Source organism: Salmo salar, chromosome 10 (assembly GCF_965601325.2).
Source record: "Salmo salar chromosome 10, fSalSal1, whole genome shotgun sequence".
In the NCBI taxonomy this organism is placed as follows: Eukaryota; Metazoa; Chordata; class Actinopteri; order Salmoniformes; family Salmonidae; genus Salmo; species Salmo salar.
The window spans coordinates 17,640,929-17,652,670 of record NC_138300.1 but is presented as its reverse complement, the minus strand read 5'-3'; the positions used below and the strand labels follow the sequence as shown (position 1 = coordinate 17,652,670).

General features: G+C 40.5%; 1 protein-coding gene across 6 annotated transcripts in view; it reads right to left on the bottom strand.

Moving 5' to 3' along the window:
* Positions 1-4,317: 4,317 nt before the first annotated feature.
* The window catches only part of LOC106613633 (3',5'-cyclic-AMP phosphodiesterase 4C), a 166,299-nt gene continuing 158,874 nt past the window's right edge, over positions 4,318-11,742 (bottom strand). For all 6 annotated transcript variants that reach the window (XM_045687395.2, XM_045687396.2, XM_045687402.2 and 3 more), the window contains one exon: positions 4,318-10,980. In XM_045687395.2, coding sequence (XP_045543351.1) covers positions 10,423-10,980 — 558 coding nt within the window. In that variant the 3' untranslated portion in view covers positions 4,318-10,422. The remainder of the gene's footprint in view (positions 10,981-11,742) is intronic.

Genomic DNA, 11,742 nt, shown 5'->3' with positions numbered 1-11,742 from the left:
GTGTTATTGCGTTGATCTTGTGACTGACACACCCTTTAAACACCGTATGGTCCTTTTGAGATCCCTCTTTCAAAGCCATTAATCTCGTTTTCTAGCAATGGTAGCCAAAAGAAAGGGCACAACCTAATTTTTTTTGCACACATTTGTTAGCATTTCTCCTTTGCCAAGATAATCCATCCACCTGACAGGTGTGGCATATCAAGAAGCTGATAAAACAGCATGATCATTACAGAGGTTCACCTTGTGCTGGGGACAAGGCCATTCTAAAATGTGCTGTTTTGTCACAAAACACAATGCCACAGATGTCTCAAGCATGATCATTACACAGGTGCACCTTGTGTTGGGGACAAAAGGCCACAGACGTCTCAAGTTGAGAGGAATGTCCACCACAGCTTTAGCCAGAGAATTGAATGTTCATTTCTCTACCATAAACTGCCTCCAACGTCGTTTTAGAAAATTTGGCAGTACGTCCAACCGGCCTCACAACCGCAGACCACATGTAACCACGCCAGCCTAGGACCTCATCTGCCTTCTTCACCTGCGGGAATTGTCTGAGACCAGCCCCCCGGACAGCTTATAAGTATTTCTGTCCTTAATGAAGCTCTTTAGTGCGGAAAAACTCCTGATTGACTGGGCCTTGCTCCCAAGTGGGTGGGCCGGTGCCAGTCATGTGAAATCCATAGATTGGGGCCTAATTAATTTTTTCAATTGACTGATTTCCTTATGAACTCTAACTCAGTAAAATCGTTAATTGTTGTATGTTGCGTTTTATATGTTTGTTCAGTATAAGTGTTTCTAAAATCCTCTATGGGGAAAAATGATTGGAAACATTTCCTTGTTTGACTGCTAGGTTTTATGGGTATTATGACTCATACTGTGGTTGGTTATTTGAAACAGCTGTATAGTTCTTGGGCAAAAAACAAAACGTGCCCCCAGGGTGGTGCCCCAGGACGGAGTTTGGGAAACCCTGCTCTTTAGAGCCCTAAATCTAGACCCAACCAAGATGTATTATATTGAAGATAGTCGAAGTGATGGCTCTAACAATGGAAATGTCCTCAAAAATGGAAGGCAGGCAGGAGGAGGAGAGATCAGGTGGGACCAGTGGCAACTCGTCATTTAGGTGGGCTTGCCTGTTTTGCTTGTTATTTTGCCATTAATACATGTCACATATCAGTTTGCAAACAATGTAAAAAAAATGAATAATTTAATTAATTAAGCCGCATACAATCATGGTCTATTTTTGCTTTCTTGAGTAAGGCAGCTCCAAAATGCAAGTGTTTCAGCCTAGATCAGTGCTTTCTGTGGTGGTGGTGGGGCTAACCAGCAGAAAATACAGAGCGTTGCACCTGATTGGCTCCGTTTTCTGTCACTCATGGGACAGTACGTCATCCCCAATTCTAAGGTTAGAGCTTTTAAATTTTAACCCCTTGGGTTAAAAGTGCTGAACTAATAGTTATATTGACTACGTCCGTCGTCGCTTTCTCATGAATGTCTTAATTGAAATTACGGATGGCCTCTTATCCGCTTGTCATCCCCCTATGCCATAGTGTGTACATCTCAATTGTCAGTAGAAACCACATTTATTTAAGCAAGTCTCCCATATATGTTTTTATGTGTAGTGGTTTTGCTGGCATGCGTCCCACTTGTTTGTTGTTTGCCCCACCAAGATTTACATTCTAAAATCGCCACTGGGTGGGACCATTCTAGACAATGAGAGCAGGCACAACTGCAATGTAAAGTCGTTTTTTCAAAGTTGCCGAAATGCCATGCGCGTCCACTTATATCAGTGCATTCGTAACAATCTAACTATTCCGACTCGTCTACTCTATTCGATCAAAAAAAATCCCCACGTAGCAAATTATCAATTGCATGTTTCGTTGAACTCCATGCAAAAAAAAATTCACTTCGTGGTCTTATTTTCGTGGACAGATTTGGGGCGGAGTAAACCCTCTCGCTTCGCCTCTTCCTCTCCGTTTTTACTAATGCGACTTGGTGCATCTAATGGCAACGTCTTCGATGGGTATAACGCGAGAACCGCTTTGGATTTGACAGCTCCAACGAAGTTAACATTTCTGACATGACTTAATTTAAAAAAATGGTCTGCTATGCAGTTGTCGGTTAACGCTGAGCCGACACATGCAGCGTTCACGGTGATTGATCTCTGCACACGCAGGAACACTGCCTTTAAAAGCTGCATTGCCGATAATATCCCGCGTTCAAATTGACATGTAGTATATTAATAGTATATTAACATGTAGATTAATGCTTGAATCAAAGATTAGGCCGCGATTCAATAAAACGGAAATGAACTATTTGCGCACAGACAGATTTAAGAATATGCACAAAAATGATACATTAAATAGGCATACAGGTTTCCATATTTATTGGCATTTTCACTTTGAACAACTTGAACTCCAGAAACTTTGGGCTTTAAAAATGATAAACAAAACGAAGCAAATTCTCTAAACAAATATTGGAGCGGTAGATGTATACATTTTGAAAGGTATACTTGATTTTTTTTAGGCTCCAGAAATGTTTTATTGAAAGCTAGAATCCTTAATTAAAACAACAAACTAAATAACACCCACACCCACCCATGGGTGTGCCCATGCCCAGTCATGTGAAATCCATAGATTGGGGCCTAATGAATTTTTTCAATTGACTGATTTCCTTATGAACTCTAACTCAGTAAAATCGTTAATTGTTGTATGTTGCGTTTTATATGTTTGTTCAGTATAAGTGTTTCTAAAATCCTCTATGGGGAAAAATGATTGGAAACATTTCCTTGTTTGACTGCTAGGTTTTATGGGTATTATGACTCATACTGTGGTTGGTTATTTGAAACAGCTGTATAGTTCTTGGGCAAAAAACAAAACGTGCCCCCAGGGTGGTGCCCCAGGACGGAGTTTGGGAAACCCTGCTCTTTAGAGCCCTAAATCTAGACCCAACCAAGATGTATTATATTGAAGATAGTCGAAGTGATGGCTCTAACAATGGAAATGTCCTCAAAAATGGAAGGCAGGCAGTAGGAGGAGAGATCAGGTGGGACCAGTGGCAACTCATCATTTAGGTGGGCTTGCCTGTTTTGCTTGTTATTTTGCCATTAATACATGTCACATATCAGTTTGCAAACAATGTAAAAAAATGAATAATTTAATTAATTAAGCCGCATACAATCATGGTCTATTTTTGCTTTCTTGAGTAAGGCAGCTCCAAAATGCAAGTGTTTCAGCCTAGATCAGTGCTTTCTGTGGTGGTGGTGGGGCTAACCAGCAGAAAATACAGAGCGTTGCACCTGATTGGCTCCGTTTTCTGTCACTCATGGGACAGTACGTCATCCCCAATTCTAAGGTTAGAGCTTTTAAATTTTAACCCCTTGGGTTAAAAGTGCTGAACTAATAGTTATATTGACTACGTCCGTCGTCGCTTTCTCATGAATGTCTTAATTGAAATTACGGATGGCCTCTTATCCGCTTGTCATCCCCCTATGCCATAGTGTGTACATCTCAATTGTCAGTAGAAACCACATTTATTTAAGCAAGTCTCCCATATATGTTTTTATGTGTAGTGGTTTTGCTGGCATGCGTCCCACTTGTTTGTTGTTTGCCCCACCAAGATTTACATTCTAAAATCGCCACTGGGTGGGACCATTCTAGACAATGAGAGCAGGCACAACTGCAATGTAAAGTCGTTTTTTCAAAGTTGCCGAAATGCCATGCGCGTCCACTTATATCAGTGCATTCGTAACAATCTAACTATTCCGACTCGTCTACTCTATTCGATCAAAAAAAATCCCCACGTAGCAAATTATCAATTGCATGTTTCGTTGAACTCCATGCAAAAAAAAATTCGCTTCGTGGTCTTATTTTCGTGGACAGATTTGGGGCGGAGTAAACCCTCTCGCTTCGCCTCTTCCTCTCCGTTTTTACTAATGCGACTTGGTGCATCTAATGGCAACGTCTTCGATGGGTATAACGCGAGAACCGCTTTGGATTTGACAGCTCCAACGAAGTTAACATTTCTGACATGACTTAATTTAAAAAAATGGTCTGCTATGCAGTTGTCGGTTAACGCTGAGCCGACACATGCAGCGTTCACGGTGATTGATCTCTGCACACGCAGGAACACTGCCTTTAAAAGCTGCATTGCCGATAATATCCCGCGTTCAAATTGACATGTAGTATATTAATAGTATATTAACATGTAGATTAATGCTTGAATCAAAGATTAGGCCGCGATTCAATAAAACGGAAATGAACTATTTGCGCACAGACAGATTTAAGAATATGCACAAAAATGATACATTAAATAGGCATACAGGTTTCCATATTTATTGGCATTTTCACTTTGAACAACTTGAACTCCAGAAACGTTGGGCTTTAAAAATGATAAACAAAACGAAGCAAATTCTCTAAACAAATATTGGAGCGGTAGATGTATACATTTTGAAAGGTATACGTTGATTTTTTTTAGTGCTCCAGAAAAGATGTATTGAAAGCTAGAATCCTTAATTAAAACAACAAACTAAATAAAAAAAATAAAAAAATAAAAGGGAATGGGCCTGGAGAAATGTACCCACACTCTAATTCATAGACTGAGCTATGGATGCAAGGGACTGACCCTCCATGATATCAAAATTATAGTTTGAGGCTATACAGTGTTTGTTTACATTTACATTGTTTACAAACATTGGAGTAAAACAAGCTTATATATTCGGGGTTCTGATGGGTATATATTAGTCCAAAAATGCATGTCACAACTACGGATTCTATCGTTAAGATCTCTTTTTACAGTACTTACATTTTGACAGACACAAATATACTACGAATAAATATCTGACTTGGAACAACATTGAGGATGGAAATATGGACATAGAACTAAAGTACAACAGTAATGGCATACTATCGTGTGTCACTGTTTCAGAGCAAAGCAATAAAGGGAACAAATTATCACCATTCTAACTTCTCAGCCAACAACGTTTAACACTGAATGGCACTGATTTATGTACGTTTTACCCTCAATACAGTTGAGCTCCTCCCCATCACAATTTAAGGTTCTTATTTCAGCTGTTTGCTTATTCATGACCAAACAGCTGAGTGAATGGAATACTGTCAAAATACAGTATGTATAAATACTAATGTACTCTTCTCCTGCCTTACCAGGAAAAGATGAAGGTGGAATACTTTTTAGTGTTAGATCCCAGGCAAGTTTACCAAGCTGGAGCTGTTTAACTTTTTTGGAAGTACTGTTCATTTCAAATTTCACTGTCCTATAGCTTTAAAATGGGAGGTATTCTTATCACAGGAGGTTGGTGGCACCTTAATTGGGGAGGACGGGCTCGTGACAATGGCTGGAGCGGAATAAGTGGAATGGTATCAAACACATGGTTTCCATATGGTTTCCATCATTCCATTCGCTCCGTTCCAGCCAGCATTATGAGCCGTCCTCTCCACAGCAGCCTCCACTGATTCTTATCCATGTACAGTACCAGTCAAAAGTTTAGACACCTACTCATTCAAGGGTGTTTCTTTATCTGTACTATTTTCTACATTGTAGAATAATAGTGAAGACGAACTATTAACACATATGGAATCATGTAGCAACCTGGAATACATTTCAAATAACAGGTTAAATGTTAATTTGTGTAATTTCTTTCCTTCTTAATGCGTTTGTGCCAATCAGTTGTGTTGTCACGAGGTAGGGGCTGTATACAGAAGATAGCCCTATTTGATAAAAGACCAAGTCCATATTATGTCAAGAACAGCTCAAATAAGCAAAGAGAAACAACAGTCCATCATTACTTTAAGACATGAATCCGGAAAATGTCAAGAACTTTGTTAGTTTCTTCAAGTGCAGTCGCAAAAACCATCAAGCGCTATGATGAAACTAGCTCTCATGAGGACCGCCACAGGAAAGGAAAACCCAGAGTAACCTCTGCTGCAGAGGATAAGTCCATTAGAGTTAACTGCACCTCAGATTGCAGCCCAAATAAATGCATCACAGAGTTCAAGTAACATACACATCTCAACATCAACTGTTCAGAGGAGACTGCGTGAATCAGGCCTTCATGTTCGAATTGCTGCAAAGAAACCACTACTAAAGGACACCAATAATAAGACGAGACTTGCTTGGGCCAAGAAACACGAGCAATGGACATTAGACCAGTGGAAATATGTCCTTTGGTCTGATGAGTCCAAATTTGAGATTTTTGATTCCAACTGACATGTCTTTATGAGACACAGAGTAGGTGAACAGATGATCTCCGCATGTGTGGTTCCCAAGGTGAAGCATGGAGGAGGTGTGATGGTGCTTTGCTGGTGACACTGTCTGTGATTTATTTAGAATTCAAGACACACTTAACCAGCATGGCTACCACAGCATTCTCCAGCAATACGCCGTCCCATCTGGTTTGCGCTTAGTGGGACTATCATTTGTTTTTCAACAGGACAATGACCCAAAACACACATCCAGGCTGTGTAAGGGCTATTTGACCAAGGAGTGCTGCATCAGATGACCTGGCATCCACAATCACCAGACCTCAACCCAACTTGAGATGGTTTGCGATGAGTTGGACCGCAGAGTGAAGGAAAAGCAGCCAACAAGTGCTCCGAATATACAGTTGAAGTCGGAAGTTTACATACACTTAAGTTGGAGTCATTAAAACTCGTTTTTCAACCACTCCACAAATTTCTTGTTAACAAACTATAGTTTTGTCAAGTTGGTTAGGACATCTACTTTGTGCATGACACAAGTAATTTTTCCAACAATTGTTTACGGACAGATTATTTCACTTATAATTCACTGTATCACAATTCCAGTGGGTAAGAAGTTTACATACACTAAGTTGACTGTGCCTTTAAACAGCTTGGAAAATTCCAGAAAATGATGTCATGGCTTTTGAAGCTTCTGATAGGCTAATTTACATCATTTGAGTCAATTGGAGGTGTACCTGTGGATGTATTTCAAGGCCTACCTTCAAACTCAGTGCCTCTTTGCTTGACATCATGGGAAAATCAAAAGAAATCAGCTATGACCTCAGAAAAAGAATTGTAGACCTCCACAAGTCTGGTTCATCCTTGGGAGCAATTTCCAAACGCCTAAAGATACCACGTTCATCTGTACAAACAATAGTATGCAAGTATAAACACCATGGGACCATGCAGCCGTCAAATAAAGGTAAAACAAAATACCGCTCAGGAAGGAGACGCGTTCCGTCTCCTAGAGATGAACGTACTTTGGTGCGAAAAGTGCAAATCAATCCCAGAACAACAGCAAAGGACCTTGTGAAGATGCTGGAGGAAACAGGTACAAAAGTTTCTATATCCACAGTAAAACGAGTCCTATATGGACATAACCTGAAAGGCCGCTCAGCAAGGAAGAAGCCACTGCTCCAAACCCACCATAAAAAGCCAGACTATGGTTTCCAATTGCACATGGGGACAAACGTTGTACTTTTGGAGAAATGTCCTTGGGTCTGATGAAACAAAAATAGAACTGTTTGGCCATAATGACCATCGTTATGTTTGGCGGAAAAAGGGGGAGGCTTGCAAGCCAAAAAACACCATTCCAACCATGAAGCACGGGGGTGGCAGCATCATGTTGTGTTGGTGCTTTGCTGCAGGAGGGACTGGTGCACTTCACAAAATAGATGGCATCATGAGGAGCAAAAGTATGTGGATATATTGAAGCAACATCTCAAGACATCAGTCAGGAAGTTAAATCTTGGTTGCAAATTGGTATTTTCCAAATGTACAATGACCCCAAGCATAGTATGCTGGGAATGTGATGAAAGAAATAAAAGCTGAAATAAATAATTCTCTCAACTATTATTCTGACATTTCACATTCTTAAAATAAAGTGGTGAACCCAACTGACCTAAGACAGGGAATCTTGACAAGGATTAAATGTCAGGAATTGTGACAAACTGAGTTTAAATGTATTTGGCTAAGCTGTATGTAAACTTCCGACTTCAACTGTATATGTAGGAACTCCAAGACTGTTGGAAAAGCATTCCTCATGAAGCTGTTTGAGAGAATGCCAAGAGTGTGCAAAGCTGTCATCAAGGCAAAGCTTGGCTACTTTGAAGAATCTAAAATATATTTGTTTAGTTACTACATGATTCCATATGTGTTCATAGTTTTGATGTCTTCGCTATTATTCTACAATGTAAAAATAAAGAAAAACCCTTGAATGAGAAGGTGTCCAAACCTTTGACTGGTACTGTACATCTGGGGTACAAGTATATTCTCCAGCGTCTTTATTCCTGTTGGTCCTTTCCTGTAGCATACTTGTTAATTAAAAGTTGTACAGTATTGGTGGAAAATGGATGTTTCAGTGTTTTGCTGTGTTCAATTGGCATTCGCATACTGTATATAAAAGCTTTATCCCTGTGAAGAGCAGAACATTGATCAACTTGACAAAATTGAATGTAGCATTTAAGTCGAAGCAATACATCCAACGTATTAAGGTGCGACGTTTCCCATGTAAAAAATTAGCATAATTCTAACATAATTGATAAAATAACATGAATACAATCAACAGTTCAGAGAGAACATTGTGTTAAACATTTCATAACGACTTAGGCTGGCAGATGCTTTGGTTCAAATTCCAAACACTTGTCGCACAATTTTCCCTATAAACTTGTTTCCCTCAAGAACAAATTAAACAAGACATTAGGGGCTTATTCAGGCAAATGGGAAGTTATCAAATGTCAATACAAACATGATTTTCTGTTGTGTATTACAGGGAATCATAACTCTGTTCATTACATTTCTATCTGCAACTTTCAAAGCATCGCACCCTACTGGACAAAAACCCTTATTAGTCTACTCTACGGCCCTGTCCAGAAACAACCCATAGCCCCTAACCCTTAGACACTTGTGGAGATCTGAAAGGATTTCATAGGTTTAAGCTACAGTACATGACAATTTAACCACCTGATATTTTAACCACAATTTAACCACTCTGATTGGTTAGGTGGAATTTTTACCACATTTATTACACCTATCCATTCCTCTCAGATCTACACGACCTTCAGTAAGCTGTCCAGTAGAATCATGGTTTGGCTCAAGCACTTCAGAACTGAATGGGCTTAATTTACAACAGAGATTGTAAAGTGCTACTGGATGGTGGAGGCACCCGAATAACTATGCTTACAAAGCACAGAGACAAACAGACATAGTGAGGACATCCCAAATATATACAAGAAAACAGAACCATATCATATTTAAAAATGTGACAAACGTAAAACATGATCCCATAAAAACAAATACAATTTTACAAATATGCGTGTAAGTGGTGTTTGTCTAGATTTAAAACAACCCAATCAACCACAATACTTCAGGAAATGTTTAAATGCTTGACTTGTATACAGTGGGGTCTGAAATGATTGACACCCTTGATAAAGAATAGCAATACTGACTGTATAAAATAAATAATAAAAATACTGAGCTATATTGTGTGCTAAAAAAATGACATTTTTTTCCCCCTAAAGGGTAGGGGTCAGAATTATTGACACCCATAAAGATTCCTATAAATTAGTCTTTATCAAGGGTGTCAATCATTTCAGACCCCACTGTATATAATTACAGTGGTACTGTTTGTTTCATACTCCATACTTAACTTGCTTTAGTTCTCAAACTCAAACTTTTCATTTAGATCAATAGAGGGCGCCAGGCACATGTCAATCAGTTATGTATTTTTGCGTAACTTGAACCTCTTGAAGTTCTAAGAAACGTTTGTCGTCTGCGACAAAACTCGAAACAGGCAGTCTAGGTTAAGGGGTACCCAAGAAGTCTGTGTCATTTCTCTCTCCATACCCTGAGGTTTAAGTCACAATTCTCTCACTATTCAGGTACATACTGGATTTGGTTAAACTTATCATTCACAGAACTCTCAGAAACTAAATAAAATATACTAGTTTATGCTTACTGAATTCAAACAAATATAATCCGCCTAATTGTATGGTGAAACAGTTCTAAGACCATGTAAATTGATCACAATCCTTACAATATTCCATTGAATAGATCTATATTCCATTTTGAGGAAGACATTTTCTCAGTAGAATTCCTTGCTCCATCAGGAGACGTTGGTGAGACTGGTTAGACATGTAATTAATTCTACCTTTGATCAGCTAGACATGTACAGCAGTCTGTTTCTGACACTTTACAGAATCAACTACAGAAAGCAGGACTAAAAAGTCCCATCTGGCACAAAGGAGAAAAAAAAGAGGATATAACGATACTTCTTGTTCTACAAGATTAAACAGAGGGAAAGCGGTCAGGTTAAAGGTGTCTTCAGTGTAAAGGGACTGTTGTCATTACAGACTGTTGTCAAAAAGCCCACCCTGCACGTCCAATTGCTGCTGGGACCCACGAACCAAGGCAGGGACTGAATGAGGTGCTGGGTGGGCTAGGGTTGGTGTTACGTGCCAAGCCGTAGGTACGCTACACTATTGCCTTCCTGACCCAGTCCTCTGTCCCTATCATCTCTGTCGTCCCCGTCCAGCCCGGGGCTCAACGTCCTGAGATGGCCAGGGCTCCTAACTGACATGGTGGTCAGACTGAGGGCCCGGCCAGGGTGAGGGGAGGGTGGCCGGTGTCTGGTGCTGCTGCTGGGCTCTGGGGATTGAGACAGGGCCGGGGTCTTCCTAGAGGTCTCTCCCCCCTGTGACATCTCCTCCTCGGGTGGGCTCTCCAGGTCTGACTCGACGTCGCCCTCCTCCTCCTCCTCCTCCAGAGTGAGTTCAAACTGGAACTTGTCCCCTGTGGAGGTGCAGCAGGCACCCGCCATGGCCTCCAGGGCCCCTGGCCCCCCGTCAAGGTCCCTGTCCTCGAGGGTGGGTGAGGGGCTGCGCTGGATCATACTCTGGTACCACTCCCGATTGTCCTCCAGCGTGTCCAGAATGTCCTGGGCGTCAGGGTGGACCAGGTCAGCCCACGTCTCCCACAGAGGGTGGACAATATAGTCTATGAATCCCACCTGCAGGGGGGAGTAAATATGAGAGATGTAAATGCACAAAGACCCATACTTGTGAACTTTTGCTAAGACCATTGGTTTAAACCATTGGTCTCAAACGGCTAGTTGCTAGCTTTTCTCATAAACCATGCGGACAAAATTTTCCACAATTCAATATCTAGTAACAAAATTCTTATCAGCCAATTAAAATTGTCTACGTAGTTGGATCTGATCCTAATACTTTCTCACTAAGTATCCATTGAACTTTGAGCCAACTGTCTAAGCGAACTGTGCCCCCAATCAGTCATAATGGTTTGGGAAAAAATACAACCAGTTGACAAGACCTCCATCTTCGATTTATTTTTACGATCGATGTAGCTAAAAATATAAACGTATAATCTCCGTAAAAGCACATGTGTATGAAACGGTAAGAAAAAACTTGGAATTTGGTCATATATGCAGAAATGTGCCTTACTGCCTTTCAAATTTTGTGGAGCATCAATAGCTTAGCCATGGAAGCATCATGCAAAATATATTGGAACACTCCACTTAACCAAGCAGTTGGATGGTTTAACAATCTCCCTCTGGTGGCCAAGTTGACCTGTTTAACAAATACAATTGGATGGTGGCTATACCGTTTAAGGTTGATTCCTTATGAGGGTTTCCGAATCGAATTATCTGCTCAGCTGGCCATCCCCAGCATCGTGGCAAATTTTGCCAGGTTGGCCTATGAGAAAATCTAGCAGCTAGAAATGTAAGACCAATGATTTAAACCAATGGTTTTAG